This window comes from Mustela erminea, chromosome 6 (genome assembly GCF_009829155.1).
Source record: "Mustela erminea isolate mMusErm1 chromosome 6, mMusErm1.Pri, whole genome shotgun sequence".
Lineage (NCBI taxonomy): Eukaryota > Metazoa > Chordata > Mammalia > Carnivora > Mustelidae > Mustela > Mustela erminea.
Window position 1 is genome coordinate 87,951,573 of NC_045619.1, and position 23,098 is coordinate 87,974,670.

Genomic DNA, 23,098 nt, shown 5'->3' on the forward strand with positions numbered 1-23,098 from the left:
AGGGAAGGGAGGGTTGGGCAACGGGCTGTGGAGAGGGTGCCCAGGCCTGCTCCAGTCCCACCCTCCCAGCCCACGGCCTCATCGCCGCCCGACAGGTCCAGGGTGGGGGACACAGGTGACAGAGTGGGCTGGGGGCAGTCTGTTCTTCCGTCATCCACTGCCAGATTGTCTGCGGGGCAGAGACCCCACGCCAAGCAAAGTGGGTATAAGGACAGGAAGAGGGTGTCGGCCCAACCATGGGGCTGGACCACTAGAGGAGGAAGTGGAAAGGCCTGGGCACCTCAGGCTTTGCCCCGAGGCCAGGGAGATGCATGGGGAGAAGCACATTTTGCTGGGGGACTGAAGAGAAAGAGAGCACTTTGACTATCACCTGAACCGCCCCCCCACAAGCCCTCTGTCCCACAGTAGACACCCCTAGAAGGGCCCAGCCACTCTGGAGGAGGTGGGAGGAGGACACATCCCATTCTGATTAGACATAAGTATAGGTCTAAGAAGAATGTGTTCAACAAAGACCCGAAGAGCCCCAGGGAGCACCCCAACATTCCCATCTTCCCAGTCCCCAAGGAGCCTGGTGCTTGGTTCATAAGGGCCAGGAGCTCCTCAATCACTTCACACAGTCCCCTCTGTGCCCCCACCTCCGACCTCAGGCTCCTGGGACCCACCAGCCCCAAAGGAAGACATGGAGATGTCAGATGTTAATCAGATGTTAGGACTGAGGGAGTGTTGCAGTTATGACTTTGGAGATTGGCCTTCCTTGCTCACTTGAGCTTTCAGCTGGAAAACTGGAGAATGGGCCCAGAGAGGTGAAAGACTCACACATGGGAAGGAGCAGCAACAGCACTTGTCACACTCCTTCCGCGTCGGCCAGAGCCCAAGCGGGAACTCTGGCCACTTGTGGCCCCAGGGTCCTGAAGGAGAGGACAGTGGCCCACTCCCAAGGTCTGAGGAAGGCAGGTGGAGAGCAAACCCCCTCTGGGCGTAGAAGAGGCTGCAGGACTCTTTTCCAGGGCCACTATGAGAGACTGTAAGTGGCTCCCAGCTGCTACAGAAGTCGAACCTAACGCCCATGAGGAATGGGGTGAGGGGCACTCACAGAATTGGTCCCTTAATGCCCAAGAGCAGATCCTCCCTTCTGCTGGGAGCTGGGATACAAGGTATTGGGGCAAGCCAGGCTGGGAGGTGTATCCCCACAGAACTGTGTGTCCTTGGGCTGTTCGCAACCTCTCTGGGCCTCCTCTGCCTTTATGAAAGGGGAAGTCCTTTCAAAAAACATTGGCCTGCGATCCCAGGACAGAGCTGGGACTAAGCGTCACTTCCCACTGACCTTTGTCTCCTGTCCCTGAGGCTGTGATCGCTTTCTCAGCCTCCCTTATCGCTCCCTGCTGGTGTGTGGGAAGGGGAGACAGTCGGGAGTGGGACTTCTGGGGAAGAGAGTGATGTCAGCCCTCTGAGTCAGGGCGGCCAGGGAGGTGGGAATAGAGTCGGCTCCACACATTCCACAGCCCCACAAGTTGACCTGGCACTCTCTGCCAGGCTTTGTGGGCAAGCTGGTGACAGACAGTGGCACAGATTGCCAGGGCTCACTCTGGGAGTTCCTTCTTGGAAACAGGCTCCCTCGCAGCCAGGCAGGGGCTCCGGGGTCCCAGCCCAGACAAAGCAGGGGTGGGAGGAGACACAGTGCCTCCTTAGGCCCTCTCTGCTTTCAGGCAGGACACCCAAGTTCAGACCTTCTTTCTGTGGCTAAAGAGGAGCAGTTTCCTCCCCTCCACTGCTGCTTCAACCAAGAGCTTCTGTGTCTGGAGAATTTCACCTGCCTAGCCCCCCACCCGCAGTCCCCCCACGGTAGGACACAAGCGCCGAGGGGATATCAGGCTGTGGGAGGGACAAGGCAAGACGACTAATGGTGACTGCAGAGCCCCCAACAGCACCCACCTGAGGTCAGGCTGGATACGGGGTCATAGCAAAGATAAGGGGTGAAGACAAGAGTTGCTGCCCTTGGGCACCCTCCTACAGGGGTAGGACTTCCTAAGCCAACTGTGATGACTATTACAGTCAGTCTTTACTCAACACTCATGACAGGGCCAACACGTTCGGTGCGGGAATGCATCTCATGTCCACACTGGTTGAGCTCCGTCTGCCTCCTTCCCACCCCAGATCAGTCACCCTCCTCCTAGACCCCTGTAGGCTGCTCCCTTGCTTTCTGGCTTCACTGGTCTGCCAAGGCTGGGGCGGGGGGGGGGGGGGGGGGGGGGGGGGGGGGGGGGGGGGGGGGGGGGGGGGGGCAGTGACAGGAGATCTGGGAGGGTAGAAGGAAGGGCAGGCATTTCTCCCTGGCTTCCTCCCTGCGGTCCTCCATGATTACAGCTTCTTCCATCTGTCACTCACTTCTTCATCTTGTCTTTCAGCTCTACACAGGTGACCTCCTCATCCTGGTTCTCCCTGTTTCCACGGGAAGGCCCACGTCCTGGAAAACAGCTCAGCCCTGGACAAACCGAGTTTGGCCCCTCCAGCTCTGCCGACCTCAGGGCCCCTCCATCCTTTCTGCATTCCCTCAGCCACGCCCACACCTCCATAGGAGCTCCTGGCATGAAAGCCCATCTAAGTGAACTTTCTTGGGTGAATTTTGTCTCTTGCTGGGATCCTGAATGACAGCATGCCCACACAGCCCTGTGAGGTCAGCATTATTATCTCTCCTCACAGATGAGAACACTGGAGGGGTTACATAGCTTGGTCAAAGTCACACTATTGGTAAGTGGCAGAGCTGGGATACAAGCCCAGGAATCCTGGTTCCTGGGCCATAGGCTTTCCAGTTCATGTCTCCCTTACAGAAGGCTAAAAAGCCTCCTTCTCAGATACTTTTTGTGGAGAGATCCTTGAGTCTGAGAAAAAGGCTAACCTCCCCTTAAAGCTGATTGCAGGGTGGACATGGGGGAGGGATGACATAAACTCCTGTGGCCTAGACCATGGAGTTTGGAGTTGAGCCACGTAGGAGGGAGAAGACGGGAAGAACAAGTGCAGGAGCTGATGGGTAGCTGGGGTAGGGGTGGGGTGGAGAAAGTGACCCTCTTCACCCACCTAGCAACTGGCCCTGATGCCCATGCTCCTGGCTTCCTATAGAGCTTCCTGCAGAAGAGGGAAGAAGTTTCCAGCCTCATGTTCAGACAGGCCCAGTGATGGGGTGAGAGCCAAGAGGGAAGGGGTGGGCAGAATTCCAGCCCCAAGAGCTCATCAAACTTCCCCCCTGCATCAGCTGAGCCACTGATCCCCATCCTGGGTGCAGGAGACCAACCTGCCCATTGGTCCCAGACTAATAGGAAAGCTGGATCCCAGACCAGAACCAGACAAGGACAACAACAGGTGTAGCCAGACTGTGCCAGGGAGAGAAAGGACCTGGCACATTCAGACTTGGGGAATTAGGGAAGGTTTCCAGGAGGAGAAAAATCTGGTGCACATGTGAGAAGAAGGAGGAACAAGAATGAGCAGTTATCTTCAGCCTGGAGTACAGTTATTTTACCAGGGAACAAGCTGGAAGAGCTACTGAAACATCAGTGAGATGGAGGAAATGGAAGACATCCAGGGAGCAGAGTGGAGGCCTGGAAGAAGCCCTCTGACGACCTGATTGGGATGAGGGGTGAAATGCCCATTGGCTATTCCTAAACAGTAATAGACATTCCACAAATTGCCTTCGGGGAGGAGTGGGCTGGGCAGCAACACTGCTGCTCTTTTGCTGGCTGAGATGCAAGCCTGATGCAGAGCTGAATTGCCAGAAGGAGTGGCAGAGAAGCTGCACAGTGCCACAGGGAACCTTCATCTCTGCCCTCCACCCTCCCCTCTAAACGCCCTCGGAATCTGCATTTAAAACTATTGCTTAGCATCAGTGATGACTTATTAACCTGCTTGCGGGCACCCCTGTCCAGGAGAGGGGCCAGGTTAAAGCTCAGAGAGGAGGGGAGGCTGACATGACAAGACCCAGCTTGCTACCCCGGATGTGGGTGGAGCCAGCACACCACTGGGAAGGGACCGGAAGAAGGGACAGGACACAAAGAAACGACCCCCGAGACATCCCCATCCCCCAACACAGGCTGTCTGAATGAGCCACAGAAGGCTGGCCTCTGGCACTGGTAACCACGGACTACAAAAGGAAGATCTGGCTCTCATGGGTAGGAGGCATTATGCTAGAGAACCCGCAGACTGAAGGGATGGGAGAGACTGAACCCAGGGGCACCTTTCCTACCTCCAAGTCCACCAGAGCTCAGGGTTGTGAGTTTGAGCCCCATACTGGGCGTGGAGCTTACTCTTTTAAAAAGAGACACTGACCCCATTGGGAGGGCAGGATGGGGTTGATCTTGCTTGCCAGCGTAACCCAGCCCTGGCACCATGCCTCGAGAATGCTTTGCACTCAATCAAATTTGTGGGAGGGAAACAATGGGAGAGAGGAGAGAGAAAGGAAGACACCCCCACTCAGGGAGAAATGGGTGCTGCTTCATTTCACAGAAGAACTAGAAAGATGAAGGTGCAGGGGCAGGTGAGGAGGATGAGGGTGGTGACCCTTGGTTCTGGCCCCCAGGCTCTGATCACTGGGTGTCTGGCCTCTCCCCTCCCCCACAAAGGACAATACTCGGCTGGCCAAGCCCACCAGAGGTTTCCCAGCTCCACCTGAGAGCTGCGGTGAGGAGAGGATGAGGCTGGTTGGCTGGAGGACAGGGCGTGGTGGATCTGGGCCTGGGGCAGACAGCAGGCAAATGAAACGCAAACCCCTATGCGGAGCAGACCAGACCGGGCACACACTCAGAACAGCAGGCAAACATGGTTTTATTGACTTTTGCAGAGTCCTCTGTGGGCTGGCTCAGGCTGTGGGCAGTGGACACAGAGCTGGCCGTGCAGGGAGGTGGGTGGTGGAGGTGGGAGCAGTGCTGAGAGGGCTCGGGAAGGCACAAGGAACAAGTGGCTGCAAGGTCACTCAGTAAGTGACAGACGTCTTCAGACTTGACTCCACTGTCTTCTTCAGGATGGTGTGGCCGCCGGAGCTAGAGCCAGAGCTAGAGCACGATACAGAGCAGGAGCCGCAAACAGGACCCTGCCCAGAGCCCAGGATGACATTGGAGCCTCCTGTCACGATGCTGGAGCAGCTGGACCCAAAGCTGCCTTTCCCGTCTGCAAGTCCACAAGTGGCCCCCAGGCCACTGCCCACTCCTCCAGACACAACGATGCTGCCTCCGCCCACAGCTGCCAAGAAATGTACCATAGTCACAGCATGGTCCTTGGTTCCCCATGGGGACCACTCTCCCCAAGCACCCTGATACTCACAGATAGTGACCTGGCTGGTGCACTTCCCAGACATCCTGGCAGAGAAAGAAGAGGAAATGCTCAGAAAGGCTGCAAAGAGTATGCCCGCAGGTATTTGAGCCTCTCAGCAGATCAAATCCACAGTCCCAAGTTTAAAGACTTCCTAGCAGGATAGGTTGCCCTCGGTGTCTCAGAGTGCTAGGAAGTCTCAGAATCCCCTTCAGCAAGGAGAGCACTTCGGTGGTGGTCCATCTTCTGCTCCCATTTCTCCCCTGTTCCCAGGTCCCCACCTGCTCTCCTCAACCTCCAGCAGCCTGCGGTAGGTGGCGATCTCCACGTCCAGGGCCAGCTTCGTACTCATGAGCTCCTGGTAGTCGCGCAGCATCCGGGCCAGGTCCTGCTTGGCTGCTCTCAGGGCGGCCTCCAGCTCGTCCAGTTTGGACTGAGCATCCTTGAGGGCCAGCTCCCCACGCTGCTCGGCATCAGCAGTAGTGGCCTGCAGGTCGGCATTCTGGAAGGGGAGTAGAGATGAGACAGAAAGTGGCTCCAAGTCCAGCACAGCCTCCCAAGGAACCTACTGTGGCTAGAGCTTAAAGCCCAGGGTAGACCACAATCTTCTGAGCTCAAAATTATCCACGGCCACCCCCCTTCCCCCAGTTCCTCACATTCTAAGGGAAAGCATTGCCTCTTCTGTTTCCTTAACTCCTGAAGTGGGTTGAGTAGTGTCCCCAAAAATGTCATGTCCACCTAGAACTTCAGACTGTGAACCTATTTGGAAATAGGGTCTTCGCAGATGTAAGGCGTAAAAGATCTCAAGATGACTATCATACTGTATATAGAATGAGCCTTAAATTCCATGAGTAATGTCCCTAGAAAAGATGACAGAACACAGAGACAGATACAGAGTGATGATGTCATGTGACCATGGAGGCAGGGATGGAGTGATGCAGCCGAAAAACAAGGAATGTCAAGGATTCTCAGGCTACCAGAGGCTAGGGTAAGGCAAGGAAGGATTTCCCTGCTTCCCCCGCCCAACCCCCACTCCTTCAGAGGGCGTGCACCTGCCAACACCTGATTCCATAGGTCTGGCCTCCAGAACTGAGAGAACACGTGGTCTGGTGTGTCAAGCCTCCAAGTCTGTGGTGCTGTGTTGCAGCAGCCCCAGAAACCCATCCCTTAGCCCATTCCTTAGGGCACTTTCTCTCTCCCTGGACCCTTAATGTTTTTCCAGCCCCGATGCATGGAGCATTATCGACAAGCACCATCTTGAGGGTTGCCAAGGTCCTTGTTCATTTTAGAACAACCTCACTTCAAAAACTTTGTCCTATTATCAAAGCATATGGAACCATATGCCTCAGTATGGGGTTTGAGAAACACCCTCTCTGCGCTTATCTCTCTGATCTGATAGAAAGCTCGCGGAAGGAGAGCAAGAGCAACATCCCCATCTACCTGGCCATCCAGCTGACTGATCCTCAGGATCAGGAAATAAGGCATTCCCTAAGGGCTCTCATTATTCTATTCCCATTCTAGTCTCATTATTCTGTTCTCTTCTATACACAAGCGCCCTGTGGATGTGGAATATTGGCTCTCTTCTCCAGATGGAGAAACAGAGATTCAGAAAGGTAGTGAGGGGCAGAGCTGCGTCCCTAAACCAACAGCAGGTCCACTGCTCCCAGCCTGCAGGGCTCTGCCAGGACCTGGCACAAAGGAGACTAGTCCATCATGTTTGTGCAGGAAAAGGAAGAGTAAGGGGGGTATTGCATTCCCAAGAGGGATTCTCGCAAGAAAGCTACCTTGCGGCAGCTCCCAGCTACGGGGACGTGGTAGCCCTCCTAAGTACAGGCAGCTGGGCTGAGACTGCATGCTCCCAACTGGGTGAACTGAGCTCAGAAAGTAGGTTTCTGGGCTACCCTTAGAGGTTGAGTCCCTTAGTCTGACAAAGGCCCAGGAATCTGCATTTTAACAGACACCCCGGGGAATTCCGAAGTAAGGAATGCAAATTTATGGGCAAAAACACTGTGGCAGCCAACTGAATAATGGGACCGGGTCACCTTCATCTCGGTCCTACATCACATTCCAAAGGAAAACAGGTGGGGATGGGTGGAGACTGAGTCTGGTCTTCGAATGACCTGAGCTTCGAGAGTTTCCTGGGAGGATCCTGCCTGGGAGAGGACGGGCCATGTGCATGCGCCCTGGGAGTCAAGCTGAAATGCTTGAAGAAACCGCCCGATCCCAAAACCGATTTTTTGGGTTTGGGGGAAGGGAGTGCAAAGAGACTTGAAAGCTAAAGAGTCTACAGTCCTGCACATCTAGACATGAGGGCTCCAGGATGAGCAAGGAAGCCCGTCCCTGCCCTTGCCATCCTCTCCTTCCTCCTCTCCCCACTCTAACCCACACAGGCCCCAACAACATCACCTCCAACCCGTGCAAAGATCTGCCTAAGGAGCGCTCACTCCTCCCACCAGTCTCACCTGCACCCTGTCCTGGCTCTCACCCTCCCCAACACGAGACCCAGAAAGTCATCCCCTGAGCCTAGAGTGTCTTCTGAGCTGGAGGAGTAAAAGTAAGGAAAGACAAGAAAATAAGACAAAAATATGGATCGACCCTCTCCCCCAAGGAGCCAAAAGCAAGATGTATGTCTGCCTATGGAAGACAGGTGAGCAGAGCCCCCTGGAGTTGTTCAACGCAGAATGCACACAGGCTTGAAGTCGTAGGATGGAGGCCAAATTTCTCCAAAGTGGGCTTGAGCCTCTCTCCACCCGAAGTATCCAAAGCTCCAGATAGTTACCAACCCCACACACCAAGCCAGCAGTGACCCTGGCACAAAAGTAGTCCAAAGCGAGGTGTCCTGGGGAGCTCCGGGAGCCTTACCTGCTTCTTGAGGTTCTCGATCTGACTTTGCAGCCTCTGACTCGCCTGCTGCAGCTGAGAGATCTGGACTTTGGTTTCCTTCATGCTGTCCCCATGAAGCCGGGCAGACGCCTGAAGCTCCTGGTACTGATGGGGACAGAGATGACACCACGGGTTGAGAGGACCCTCACCTCTGACCCCAGGACCATGAGAAACACCATGTCCCCAGTTCTGTGCCTCCCCAAGCCCTCACTCAGAATGCAGGTTAAATGCTGAAGCAGGGGTACGGTGGGATGAGCTTGCAACAGTCCAGGCTGGTCTCGCACGGTTTCCCTGCACTGCCCCCCTCCTAGAGATGGGAATTGGGCCATGCCACCCAGCCCCGGAGCTCTGGTCCCCCAAGGGGACCAAGTTGGACAACCATTGGGATGGTTGTGGGACCGAGTTGGACAACCACATCTGGGATGTGGGCAGGGAGACCCAGCCTTTTCCTGCCCAGTGCTTACCCCCACCATCCTTCCCACCCAGCTCCGGCACCTTAGTCTGGTACAGCATCTCCACCTCAGCTTTGCTGCTCTGGGCAATCTCCTCATACCGGGCGCGGACCTCCGCAATGATGTCACTGAAGTCCAAGCCTCGGTTGTTGTCCAAGGACAGCACCACAGACATGTCACTGGCCTGGGTCTGGAGCTGGCCCAGTTCCTGCAAGAAAGACTGACTCAGTGTCCACCTACCTCCACTCCCTTTCCCCCGAAGCCCCAGGCAGTAGGGCAGGGTGCCTGACTTCCTGCCCATGAACTCCATCGGGGGGCAGCCCTCATCCCACTGGGTGTTTGGGCATGTCCTGTCCCCTATTGTCTCCTCATATGAAAACAAGGGTTATAGGAGGTGGTGTCTGATGCCATTGCAGTTTGGACATTAAAAGTAAATGTCCTGCAAGCTTGAAATCACCCGGTCCCCATCATTCCTCTGACTGCTTGTCACAGCCCTCCCCCTCCTCCTTCTACTCTGAGCCCCATGGCCTCCTTGCTTCCACAAGGATACCAACTCACCACCAACTCACCACTGGAGGCCCCTCCCTCTGCCCGGAATCTCTGGTTCCACCTGCCTGATTAACTTCCTTACTTCCTTCCAATTTTTACTCAAGCTTTATCTTCTAAATAAAGGCCACTCTGACCACCCTATTTGAAATTACCACCTGCCCTACCTCCCCCCACATTCCTAAGCCTCCTGTCCCTGTTTTCCATAGCATTGATCACCTTCTGACATATTATAACAGAAAGCAAGCATCATGATTTTTGTCTGGTTATTCACTAGTGTATCTCCAATACCTACCAATGCACATGGTACATTCTCAGTATTTGTTTGTCAAATGACAGAACGACTGGAATTAAGTCACCCTAACCAGGCGTCGCCTCCTGGCCACTCCACTATAGCCAGGAAGCCTGCTTGCCCTGCCCCCCCCCAACTCCCGCCGACCCTTGGTACATCCTCACTTCTTCATTGAGTTGCCTCAAGAAGCAGAGGTACTCTCGAAGAGATGCCAGCTTGCCTTCCAGCTCCATCTTGCTCAGGAAAACTCCATCCACATCCTGGGGACAGGAAGACAAAAACCGTGTCCTCCCACCTCCTGTTTGTGGCTCCCACTCTGGCTCAGGAGTTCTGTTTGCACACTGCCCAGTGCTCACCCACGGCTGTCCCCAGAGACCCATTCATTCCTCCTCCAGCCCCCCTCACCCTGCTCTCCCTTTTGCCTGACACTGACACACACCGCCTTCAGGAAGCCTTCCCTGATTACTCTCAACCAGTTCTGCATCTTCCACTCCCTCCCCAGCCTCTCCCATAGTGACTCCCAGAGCTCATCCTGTGGTCCTTCCATCAGATCTTATTCTGGGGCCCCTGTGTCTACTTAGGTGTCCCATTTCCCTGGGGGCCCTCTGGAGGCGGTGTGAGATCATGTGCTTCATTAGGATCCTGACCTGCCTTAGGATCTCCAGTCCCAGCCCAGGACTGGGCTTTGTGCATGGTGGGGGCTCAGGGTCCCAGTGAAGCAGCTAACTCCTACCCTCACCTTTTTTAGGACCACAAAGTCATTCTCAGCCGTGGCATGCTTGTGGGACTCTTCCTCATACCTGTCAAATAAGTACAGAAGGATGCTGCCTGAGACGGCGAGATCAGAGCCCATGGCCCTCCTCTGAGCACAGCCTCCCTGAAAGGGCACCCCTTGCCCTTAGACGCTCCCAAGCAGGACACATAACCAGCCTGACCCTCGGCCCTTCCATTCAGGAAGTCATTGCCACGTCCTGGCTATATCCGTCTCCACTCCTTCAGCTCATGCCCACTTAGCCACATGAGGCCACTTGCCATCATGTCTATCAGGCACATTCCAACACATTTTCACACTCGCTGCTCACAATCATCAAGTAAAGCAGGCATTTTGGCTTTTGTCAGAGAGATTCATGGTTTGCCCAAGTCATCAATAATTAGGTCACCCAAGCAGATCTAAAACCAGGTCTCCTGGCCTCTTTCCATGACATACTCCACCTCCCATGCCATCTTACAGATGGGAAACTGAGGTTGGCAAAGACAAAAGGCCGCCCAGCTACCCCTGGCTCGCAGTCGCCAAACCCAAGCCTCCTGTTGGTCCAGGGCTCCCTCCACACCACCAGGTGACCTAGGTGGGGAACCCGGAAACACAGCCCTGCTGTGAATCATGCCACACACCAGGGGATGGTCCCACTAAATGGATTCCCTTCCACCACCAGGACCAGAGAACATCTGAGTCACCTCAGCCCACAGCCTGCTCAACAGGAATTTATTGAGGAAAAACCCGGGGAGGCATTGTTTAAAGAAGCCCCTCCCAGCCCTGACCCAAATCATGGCCCTCAGAGCTGGGTCTGTTGGCACTGAGGCTCTCCAGACCCGGGCATCAGGAACTGGGGGGCCTCCTTACCTACCACGGTGAGGCGTTGGGGGAGCCCTGAGAATCAGAGGGAATGGGATGCAGAAGGGAGGACCGTCCTGTGTCTCTGGGAGCTCAGCATGGGGGAAGCCCTCCAACTGCGGATCCAAGCCCTCCCAGACCCCAGGGTTTGCCTACTTGGCCTTATACTCCTCCTCCTGGTCCTGGCAGGACTTCAGCTCGGCGTCCACAGCCCTTCGCTCCCTTTGGAGCTGTTCCAGTTGCCACCGGAGCCGGGCCAGGTAGCCCTCAAAGAAAGACTCCAGGTCCGGGGGGCTGTCACTCACGCCCAGCCGCTGCAGCAGCTCCCACTTGGTCTCCAGGACCTTGTTCTGCTGCTCCAGGAAGCGCACCTGGGACCCAAGCAGAGGCTCCCTGAGGCTTCTGGGGGACTCCCTGGCCACAGGATCTGGCAAGGAAAACCTCACAGACCCTCAGTCTACCTTTCCTCTACCTCCCAATCCAGCCTGAGCAGGGGCAGCCTTGTGCCCTCCCAGGAGACTCTGAACACATCAAAATGATGGGGATTGGCTAACGGGGGAGGGTTCACTACTGAATGACTGTTCTCTGTTCCTGAGCCCCAACCATAGAAGAGCAGGGGCTCCGCATAATCAGAGAGCCTGCAGTTAGACCAGGAAGGACTTCTTTGCTGCAGAAGCACTAAAAAAGTGGTAATAGAGAAGACCTCCCCATTCCCAAATCCATCGAGAATGGTTCTTCTGAGGCAGGCAAGGAGAGGGGCTTACCTGAGTGGACCCTCACCTTGTCAATGAAGGAAGCAAACTGGTTGTTGAGGGTTCTGATCTCTTGGGTCTCCTGAGTCCTCACCACCTGGAATTGGGGGTCAATCTCCATCTTCAGTGGGGTCAGCAAACTTCTGTCAATGGTCACTTCCCGGATGCCCCCCGGAGGGCACAAGGAAAGCCCGGGCCCACCACGGCCCTCCCCAAACCATACCCCTGGTCCTCTCCCTGATCCCCAAGCCCTCCCACGAGAGGATCCTCTACACCCCCCAAAGGAAATGAGGCTTCTGCTGCTGAAGCTGCTCCGGCTGCCACGGCCCCCTGGGGGTGCAGAACAGGCAGAGCGAGCACCGAAGCCCCTCCGGGCCTGGCATGTTGAGCGAGACATGGTAGAGACGGAAGGGCACACAGCTACAGACAGACGGAGGATAATCCAGGTGTGTGAGTTCCTGCCCCAAGGCCCCAGCACAAGACTTTTATCTCCTCCCGTGCTTGGGCTGGGCCTTGGGGAGCAAGATGCTCTAGGCCTGACTGTGTCTGTCACTGGCTCCGGCTGACCTATTCTGACACGCCTGGAGGACAGTGGCCCAACACGTGTGGAGCCCAAGGGAGAGGAAGCCCAGACCTTGCCCTCAGAGCTTGCAGGCCAGCAGGAGATCTGGGCATGTCCCAAAGATGAGGAAGCAGCCAGAGACCTGGACTCCAGGGGCTGGGGGTAGGGAAGGATGGCCCTGAACCACCACTGAGAGTCAGTCAAGGAAGCCTTCCCAGAGAAGGAGATGGGGGGATGGGGAAGAAGAGAGGGGGTTCAGGGGAGCACCTGAGGGCGCTTTCCATGCTTTCTGTGCTGGACAGAGGAGTGTGAAACTTCTCAAGAAAGAATCTACCTACGGTAACCAAAGAAAGAAGGCGCTGAGCAGCTTAGGTGAAGCTACAAGGTTAATAAAGGTGTTATTGTCGTCGTTGGTTAAAAGACACTCTGGGATTTGGAAATGAAACCAAAAAACAGGGTGTCCAAGTCCCTTCTCTTGCTCAACCCAGCAATCATCCACCAGGCACCACCCCACTCCAACCAGGCATCTCCATCCAGGATCTGGGCAAGTGGCATGTTTCCAAGCCCAGCCCGTGTCCCTACTCCTTCCCCAGACACGCAGTGCCAGGCCCTTCCTCTCGGGTCATGCACTGCCAATGTTCGGTTACAAATCAAAGCACCAAAAACTGCCTTGAGGTTCTGGGAGCAGACATAGGAACTTTGGGATGTCCCCCGGGATAGGTTCTGTCTCTGTCCCCTGGTAGTCCATGAGCCCCCCACTCAGTACAGGACCCTCAGGGGGAGGCATCCAGCTGCCACCACTGAAACTCTCCCACTACTGGCAAGCAGGGTGGGGTAGCTCTGCTTTTTAGAAATTCCTAAAATTCCTTCTTCACATGGTGGGAGGGTTATTTCTCCCTGCCTCCCAACCTAGTTCTTAGAACCAGGAGACTGGGCCTTTACTAACGCAACACAAAGCAAGAAAAAACAGGGACTCAACGTCATGAACACTCAAGAGACATGCTATGAGGAAGTTGGTCCTAGCAAAGCTCCCACAGGCCAGACAACGGTGAGCAAGCCTCCCCTCCCTCCGGAGGATTAGAAGCCCCTTCCTCCTTCTTCCAGCCCCACATGGCACACCCCTGAACAAAGCTAAATGACAGACGGCCTCAAGAGGAAGAAGAGGTCAGGCCTTCCACCAGAAGAATAGAAGAGATCAAGGGACTGAGGGGCCAGGTGAGGAAGAAGAGAGAAAAGATCCAAACAGGAGACCGGAGTGCACCAAGGAGACAGAAGCAGCCTAGAGTGGCCCCAGTGTCTAGAAAGAAAATCTGGGAAATGGGTTGGATCCCACTGAGGGCCCACCACCAAACCATGCCCCTGGGGACCACTTCGTAGCATCAAGGAAGCCCAGGTACCTTCCTTCCTTCCATGCGTCTGTTTGAGAAACATTTCTGGGGACTGGACTCTACTACCCCTCCCCCCAGTACTAAGGGTGGAGAACAGAGATCACAGGTGGGATGGCACCAAACCCACCTGCCTGGAACTTCCTCATCTCTGTAGCGTTGCAGAATATTAAAGTTGGAGCAAGCTCCAAGGTCATCTGTCCAATGCCCCATTTTGCACTTAAGGACTCTGAGCCCCCATAGTGGGTAAGGCAGTGTATTGAAACTGTGCACCCCTGGGTAACCTAAGCATTGCACCAGGTGACCTCTGAGCCTGTAATCTGAGTGACTTGCTCGAGGGCACCCACCCAGCAGATCAGGCTGGAGCCAGGACCACAACCCAGATCCAACCCCTGCCCCACAGACCAACCAGCTAAGCCCTTGTTTATAACTTGTCCACTACAGTCTCCAGCTCAGGGTCTGACACACACCAAACATCAATAGATACTTGTTTTCAGAAATGAATTCTTACCCAGGACAGTCACACCCAGGGAACTTCTTAAAGTACCAGGTTCTCAAATGCTGCTATAACATGTTTCCTTGTATTAAAAATAAATAAATAAATAAGTCAGGGGCTCCTGGCTGGCTCAGTCAGTAGGGCGTGAGAATCTTGATCTCAGGGTCGAGAGAGTTTGAGCCCCATGCTGGGCAGAGAGCTTACTGGAAGAAAGAAAGGGAGGAAGGAAGAAAGAAAGAAAACGATTCTATGACATTTCAAATAAATAAATATGATGATTCTGTGGTCTTTTAAGTAAATAAGTACATAAATTAATAAATTGACTAATTTAATTAAAAAGAAATGAATGATTCATAAATAAATAATCACGCAGTGACGGAGAGAAGGCTCAAACAGTTTGGGGGTTTGAATGCTAGACCCCCGCTGATGGACTGACTTGTCCGGTACACAGAGGTGCACAAAAAAAACGATCTCCACTCGTGCAGTGGCCAAAGTGCCGATGGCTGGAATCAGGACTTCACGTGAAAACTGGCAGTGGGAAGGCTCTGACGGGCTATGTTCAGGGCTCCCGGTTAACCATCCTCAGCCACACATCATTCTCGGCAGGCCCTGGCCACCTGCGCCCACCTTGGGGAAAGCACAGGGCTGGCATGGCTTCTTATGGCTCCCCTGCAGCCCATTCCCTCCCTGCCTCACCCCTTCCCGCCCCGCCTCACCCTAAATCTTCCCTCCCCCCGCCAGCAGCTATGATTCCCCAACCTCTTTCCCTCAAGCCTGTCCTGTCTGTGCAGTCTATTTTTGTTGTTGTTGTTGAAGATTTTATTTATTTGCTTGACAGACAGAGAGACCACAAGCAGGCAGAGAGGCAGGCAGAAAGACAGGGGAAACAGAGAGCCCAACTGAGCAGAGAGCCCAACGCGGGGCTCCATCCCAGGACCCTGAGATCATGACCTGAGCCGAAGGCAGAGGACTAACCCACCGAGCCACCCAGGTGTCCCTGCACAGTCTATTTTTTTACCCAAATGCCATTTACTCACATTTATTCATTATTTTTTCACCAAAATGTGATCAGACACCCACTATGTGCCGGGACCTGCGCTGAGAACCAAGAATTTAGCCTAGGGCAAGCCCAGCTGCTGCACCAAGAGAACTCAGAGTCCTGTGGAGAAAGAGACACGGAACAGGAAATTAGACAAGTATTTCACTGCAATTACAACAAGGAGAGGAAAGTATAGGGCATGAGAGAGGCCTAACCTAGCCTACCCCCTAATTTATTCTCGAACGTGCCAGGAACACTCCCACCTCGGAGCCTTTGCACGTGCTGTTCCCTCTTCCAGGAATGCTCCTCCCCAGCTACCCACAGGGCTAAAACCAAAATTGCAACCCTGGGGCCATCCCTCCTCCAACACTTTTCATCTCTTTCTCTCAGCTTAGGGCCTGCCCTGCCTAAAACAGTGTGTATTTCACTCCCTCATTTCACTCATCAGTCTTCCTGCAGGAGAATGTGATCCCCATGAGGGCAGACATGGGGTCCCCTTGCTCCCTTGTGTATCCTCTGCGCTTAGATCTGTGCCTGGCGGGCAGGAGGTGAGCAATAAGTATCTTTTGAGTGCTTGAATCCCCAGTCAGTTTCATCTTGTTGGTTTCCTTCCATCTTTCAGTCTCTGGAGGGCCTTCTGACTCTAAACTCTATTCTCTGAAGTGTTAGCAAATCTCCATCCACCTTCTCCAGGTGGGAAGCATGCATGCATTAGAGAAATATGGACGTGTGTGAGTGTGTGTGTGTGTGTGTTTGCGCACGCACACGTGTGTGTATGTGTGTGTGTATTGAACTCCTCCTGTGGGCTGAGCGCTGAGCTAAGCGATACAGGACATACACGATGGATAAGGCCCCACCCCCACTCTGAATGAATATAGAGTCCCAGGGAGGCTACACATAGGAATACAGAAGCGGGGGGCAGCCTGAAAGGGACTGCCCTGGTTCACAAGTTTGCATGCTGGTGTATAGCGGGGGATTCCTCTTTTGGAGGAACACTGACCCACTGCTGTGGTCTTGGAGGAGACAGGACAGACTCCTGTGGCCCACCCCCAGAAGACCCTTTCTCTACAGATTTACATCCTCCCAACTGAGGTCCTGTGCGGCCTATGCTCAGCTCTTTGGAAATCTACACAGTTGTACTTTTTCAGACCCCTTTTTTTTAAGATTTTATTGATTTATTTATTAGGGTGAGAGAGAGCATGAGCAGGGGGAGTGGGGGAAAGAGAAGCAGACTCCCTGCTGAGCAGACAGCCTGATGTGGGGCTCCATCCCAGGACCCTGGGATCATGACCTGAGCCAAAGGCAGACGCGTAATGAATGACCCACCCAGGAGCCTCTTTTTCTTTTTTTAAATTCAGCATCCAATTCCTTCATTGAAATAGAATTGACACACAATGTTACATTAGTTTCAAGGGCACACATAGTGATTGGACAAGTCTATACACTGTGCTGTGCTCACTGGCCAGTGTAGCTCCCATCTGTCACCCAACAACACTATAACCTTACCATTGACCGCATTCCCTATGCTATGCCTTTCATTCCCAGACCTCATCCATTCCATAAGTGGAACTCCGTAAGTGGAGGATTCCATAAGTGGAAGCCTGTATCTCCCACTCCCCTGCATCCATTGTACCCTCACCCCATGTTCCTGTCTTTCCACAAGAACCTCAGAAATGTACCAAGTATCTCATGTACCAAATATCTCAGAGACTATCCCAGATAGTTTCTGTCTGACCTATAAAACTATTAAGATAATACTGCCAGTGAATTATTTTATCCAACAACAAAGAAATAAGAACAAATAAATGGCCTACATATCAGCCCCATTCTAAGAATTTTACATATATTAAGCATGTAATTCTAACAACTCTGTGAAATGGGTATTATTAGTATCACCAATTTATAGAAAAGGGAACCGAGGGCACCTGGGTGGCTCAGTTGGTGGAGCGGCTGCCTTCAGCTCAGGTCATGATCCCAGAGTCCCAGGATCGAATCCCATACCAGGCTCCCTGCTCAACAGGGAGTCTTCTTCTCCCACTGACCTCTCTCATGTTCTCTCCCTCTCTCTCTCTCTCAAATAAATAAATACATAAATATATAATTTAAAAGAAAAGAAAAGGGAACCGAGGTGCCGGGAGAACAAAGAATTTCCTTCAGGTCATGCAGCTAGTATGCTACAGAGCAGGAAATCGAACACAGGTCACTGCGTTACTGGGCACTGCAGTCTGCCCTTCATCACCACACAGTGCTCCTTTCAGAAACCTGGAAATATCAGTGTTGAAGGACAACTTAACTACCTAAAACCCAGATAGGTAAAGCAACTTGCCCAAGGTCATACAGCAGATCCAAAAGTGAAACTCTTTTCTCGAACTGCATCCTTATCAACACCAACGAGGCACTACCAGGTGCTAGAGAGGGTACCATGCTAGCCCAGAATACACAAAGGACAATAGAAATCCCTGTCTTGGTGGAACTTGCAATCTAGGGGGAAACCTATGCAAAAAACAGTAAGTGCAATGAAAGTGTTGAAGGTGCCACGTACAGGGTACCATGGGAGCCTGAGGACCTTCTAGAAGCAGGAGCAGGTGTTCTTATTCTTGGAATGCTCAGAAAAAAGGAAAGTCATCTCCTGGGATCAGGGTGAGGCTGTGCTGCCCACACTTGTTCCATTTTCCTGGTTTTTATAGGGCAATTAAGGGCTTGGTTACTATCCCGTTGTTTGAGGGGAACCGGACAGAAAAGTGTCCCTCACCTGTCTTCAGCCTGCATCCCCACCCCAACCACGGACAGCCCACGACCATCCCTGCTCTAATCACAGAACTTTCCCTCAGTTAGGCCTTCACAGCTGAGAAATACGTGCCAAATTCTAACCCAGAACATCCCAAACACCAGTCATTCATCTATTCGACCCTCACCATCGTGGAGGAATACCCGTGGGTATCATCATGTGCTTAATAGATTTCTTTATTTTTTTTAAGGATGTTATTTATTTATTAGAGAGAGAAGAGGGGGAGGAGCAAAGGGAGAGTTACTAGCAGCCTCGGCGCTGAGCACGGAGCCAGACCCGGGCCTGGATCTCACGACCCTGTGGTCATGACCCAAGGTGAAATCAAGAGTTGGATGCTTAACCAACGGAGCTACCCAGGTGTCCCATTGATAATTTTCTAAAATCAATTTACTTTATTCTTATCCTGCCCCTAGGCAGTAATGTCCTTGAACTCATGGCCTTGGTGTGCTAGTTCTAATTTTTCTAATTCATATTCAAGTAAGACATGGCTGTTAGAATGTCAAACGTTCATCCATGTGCTAAGGGCCTACACAGCATCATCTCAGAAACACGGGTCAACCCGGGGCTGCTTCCTGCATCCAAGCAGGAAGGCTTGAAGCTGTCCCAAAGCCAGTGAGGACAAGGAGGGAGCAGCATCTTTCCAATGTGGCCAATTTCTTTTTTTTTTTTTTTTAAAGATTTTATTTATTTATTTGACAGAGAGAGATCACAAGTAGACGGAGAGGCAGGCAGAGAGATATAGGGAAACAGGTTCCCTGCTGAGCAGAGAGCCCGATGCAGGACTCGATCCCAGGATCCTGAGATCATGACCTGAGCCAAAGGCAGTGGCTTAACCCGCTGAGCCACCCAGGCGCCCCTCTAACTACATCTCTTTTAGCCTGTGGGGCAGGAAAGAAAGAGGAGGAGATGAAAGTGGCCCCTCGTGGAGCCCCAGGCCACACAGAACACATGCCAGTGTTCCCTGCCCCAGCACCTTCCTGCCCACTGGGCTGGGACAGGTAGCCCTGTTCTCCCTGCACTGGCAGCAGAGGAAGGTGGCACCCAGCCAGAGATGGGGTGAACGGGCTCATTGCAACAAGAAAGGGTGGGCCCTGCCACTGCCTCCACAGGTAATGAGCCCCCAAAACCCACAGGGAGAGCCATTCCCACATAGAGGCCTTAGAGAGCAGAGATTTACAAAGCTTTGCCTAGGAGTTCCAAATTTAAATGTCTGTCTCCAAGGTCCGGTTGATCCTTCATCTACTCGTACCCATCTGAGAAGCGGGTATTACTGTCTGTCTTGCTACAGGCACCGAAACGGAAGCAAGCGCCTGGGATCTCAAAGACAGTGAGAGCCCAAGTCAGGCTGAGAACAGGGGTCTGCCCAGAGGGCACCGCCGCACCCTTGAGACTCCTTGGAGCAGTATGCGTGGTGCATGTTTCCTTACTTGGCAGAGCACCAGAAGCCAGGAAGGGACTCACTGGGCTCAGGGGCGGGCAGTTATGCCCAGCTGTGGGACCATGCACACTCTGCAGGTTGCTAGAACACAGCTCTGTACCACTGGCCATTTTCTGGGGTATAAATACTTTGGCCACAGCTGGTTGCAAGTGGCCAGGGCATGGCCAGTGACTGTGGAGCGGGGACAAGGTGGACACTGTGTGCCACCCACCCAGGCCCCTCCCAGTCTGTCCCGGCAGACACTGGCATGCCGCCACCAGCTGGAGGTGAAGACAGTGGAGGCCTTTCTGGGGAAAGAGACCCTCCCTGCCTGTGGCAGCCGGGAGCACAGTTCTGGGAGCAAACCAGTGGTGCCTGGGAGAAGGCAGTGGGGCTGGCTAAGGGAAGAGGGAAGTGTTCAGACCAGAAATCCGGAGCTAAAAGTCCAGACTTGTTCAGCCAGGGCCCAGCACGCAGCGTAGCCACTCTGACCCAATCAGGTTCAGCCAGTTGGGTGCCCCCGTTGCTAACAACAGCTCCTGATGTGGCAAATATTTGGGAAACGCGTTGCTAAGGACAGCTTCCCAGCACCCCAGAGGGTGGAAGGCCCATGGGGCAATTTCTAGGGGAAAGTTCCCAGGATTCCCACAACTCTGGGAAAGTAAGTCCCCACCGGAGCTGCCGGACTGGGAGGTGAGGTAGGGGGGTCACCTGGATGAGCTCCCTGACCTTCATCCCCTCTGACAAGCACCCCTTCTAGGACCATCTGAAGAGCTGTGCCCGGGGCCTGGGGCCACTAACCTGGGGGTGGGGGAGTTGACCCTTCTGCTCCCATTCCCGAGGGACTTCTGTCTGTTCTGTTACAGCCCAGCAGCAAGTTGTGAAATCAGCTGAATGGTTTTATTTTTTTTTTTAAGATTTTATTTATTTTTTTAAGATTTTATTTATTTATTTGACAGACAGAGATCACAAGTGGGCAGAGAGGCAAGCAGAGAGAGAGGAGGAAGCGGCTCCCTGCTGAGCAGAGAGCCCGATGCGGGGCTTAATCCCAGGACCCTGGGATCATGACCTGAGCCGAAGGCAGAGGCTTTAACCCACTGAGCCACCCAGGCGCCCCTAATATTTTATTTATTTATTTGAGAGACTGAGTGAGCAAGCAAGAGAGCACACAAGCTGGAGGAAGAGCAGAGGGAGAGGGAGAAGCAGACTTCCTGCAGAGCAGGAAGGTGCTGGGCTCAATCCCAGGACCCCAGGATCATGACCTGAGCAGAAAGCAGGCGCTTAACTGACTGAGTCACTCAAGCGCCCAGCTGAATGAGTTTCAACCAGCATTATCAGCGTGTATCCCCGGGAGTAAGACTGCCTACCCCTGCACCACAAAATTCCATTCCATATGTATGTGCTTGTGTAAGTGTGTACAGAACTGTGATATACAATGAATTTCTTGGGCACCCAGATGGCTCAGTTGATGGAAGAATCAACTCTTAATCTTGGGGTTGTAAGTTCGAGCCCCACACTGGGTATAGAGTTTACTTAAAAATCAAATCTTAAAAAAAAAAAAGAAATGAATTTCTTCCTAGGAATCAGTGTCCAAAAAAGTTTAAGAAACCCTCCAATAGGGGCACCTGGGTGGCTTAGTGGGTTAAAGCCTCTGCCTTTGGTTCAGGTCATGATTCCAGGGTTCTGGGATGGAGACCTGGGTCAGGCTCTCTGCTCAGCGGAGAGCCTGCTTCCCTTTCTCTCTCTCTCTCTCTCTCTCTCTGCTTCCCTCTCTGCCTGCTTGTGATCTCTGTCTGTCAAATAAATAAAATCTTTTAGAAAGAAAGAGAAAGAAGGAAAGAAAGGAAGGAAGGAACCCTCCAATAGAAGAAGTGGCCCCACTCTTGAACACATACAAACCCAAGAAACAAGACCAGAACCAGCAACAGTGTTAGCTGTCAAGACTGGGGGATGGGAAAATAGAGCTTTCCTCTGGGAAACTCTTCGGGGAGAGAGAGAGAGAATGAAAGCAGGTTTGAAGGCGGAAAGCTGAGGGTAAGGAGTTCTCCCAGTCTATCCTAAGGGTTAGGAAATTTTCCTAATACCTAATCTAATCCTTAAACCCACTGATGCATGCTCTGGGCTGTGGCTCCCGAAAGGGAAGAACCATGGCCCCTCCTCTGTGGAACCACTGAGTCATGACAATGACAAGGACAGGAACCCCTGCTTGGGTCCAGGAAGAATGCGGTTGGTGGAGCTGAGGAGAGCAGACAGCAGCACGCTGAGTGCAGACAGGACAGGAGACCTGATGGTGGCTCTTCCGTGAGCTGCACAGACCAGGTCAGACTGTGCGGCTGCCCCTGGGGACCATAGACTTTAGTCAAGGCTACAATAATGCACAACCGGAGAGTGACCCGACGACAAAAACACCCCACACAACCCCTGCCAGTTGATGAAGAATGTGCAAGCAGAGAGACCCAAGAGGTCATCTTGTTCAGCAGCCTTATCTAACAGCACAAGAGACAGGCCCAGGGAAGGAAAGCAACCTATCCAGGGCACACAGCAAAAATAGGACTAGACCCCACTAAGCCAGGACTCATGTCATCCTGCATCATAGGGAGCCATGAGGCTAGGATAGAGACCCATGGAAGAGGACTCTAAGCCCCCATCCACCTAGCCATTCCACCATCCCAGCAAGCTCATGAAGGCTATCATGCGTCCATAACATGTACTGGGCTCTTCTCATCACCAAGCACTGGGCTGGGTGCGTCAGATACAATGACATAAGAGGTGGCATAAGAGTCCCAGGAGCTGTGCCAGCAGAAGCTCGTGGGCAGGGAGGGGGCAGGGAGAGCAGAAGACCAGCAGGAAGATGTTGGGTGGGGAAGCGGAGGGGAAAGAAAACGCAGATCCCACCTGCCATCTGGCTTCTTAAAGTCTAGGCTGATGACTTAAAGATGCAGAGGAAGAAGATTCTAAGGCTCGTGGCACTTCCTTTTCTTTATACAAAGAAAATAAAGTCATTGTTGAAAAATTTAGAACCACAGATAATAAAATAAAATTAGGAACAATAAACCTCTTCCAAAAACTACAACTTCAAAGCTGTCACTATCAACAGGTTGGTGCAAAACCTTCCAGACTTCTCCACCTGTAAATATCTTTCATGATCCATTCAACCCATGTTTACTGGGCCAGGTAGCATTCAAGCACTAGGGATAAAGTAGCCAATGAAACAGATAAAAATCCATGCCTTTACAGAGTTTGCATTTTATGATTTTATATGACTGTATATGTGTATAGTTGTGTTTCAAAGTGCCAGATGCTACTTCAGCATAGGTGCTCCTTATGGATATAGATATGTATCTCCCTGAAGTGGGATCAGATTACATATATGGATTTATATACCCTGTCTCGCCCTGGCAGTGTCAGTAAGTATAGATCGGATTATTGTAAATGGTTCAGGGGTGCCTGGGTGGCTCAGTCATTAAGGCTCTGCCTTCGGCTCAAGCATGACCCCAGGGCCCTGGCATCAAGCCCCACAACTGGCTCCCTGCTCAGCAGGAAGTCTGCTTCTCCCTCTCCCACTCCCCTTGCCTGTGT

The 23,098-nt window shown here is 53.0% G+C and overlaps 1 protein-coding gene across 4 annotated transcripts in view; it reads right to left on the minus strand.

The window, feature by feature from the left end:
* Positions 1–4,800: 4,800 nt before the first annotated feature.
* The window catches only part of KRT78 (keratin 78), a 31,277-nt gene continuing 12,979 nt past the window's right edge, over positions 4,801–23,098 (minus strand). For 2 of the 4 annotated variants that reach the window (XM_032348319.1, XM_032348317.1), the window contains exons 2-12: positions 15,313–15,434; positions 14,291–14,357; positions 11,861–11,953; positions 11,237–11,451; positions 10,208–10,268; positions 9,633–9,728; positions 8,674–8,838; positions 8,158–8,283; positions 5,577–5,797; positions 5,308–5,342; positions 4,801–5,226 (exon numbers count right to left, since the gene is read on the minus strand). In XM_032348319.1, the coding sequence (XP_032204210.1) occupies positions 4,961–5,226; positions 5,308–5,342; positions 5,577–5,797; positions 8,158–8,283; positions 8,674–8,838; positions 9,633–9,728; positions 10,208–10,268; positions 11,237–11,451; positions 11,861–11,953 (1,278 nt within the window). In that variant the 5' untranslated portion in view covers positions 14,291–14,357; positions 15,313–15,434 and the 3' untranslated portion in view covers positions 4,801–4,960. The other 2 variants (XM_032348318.1, XM_032348316.1) reach the window with 2 other exon arrangements.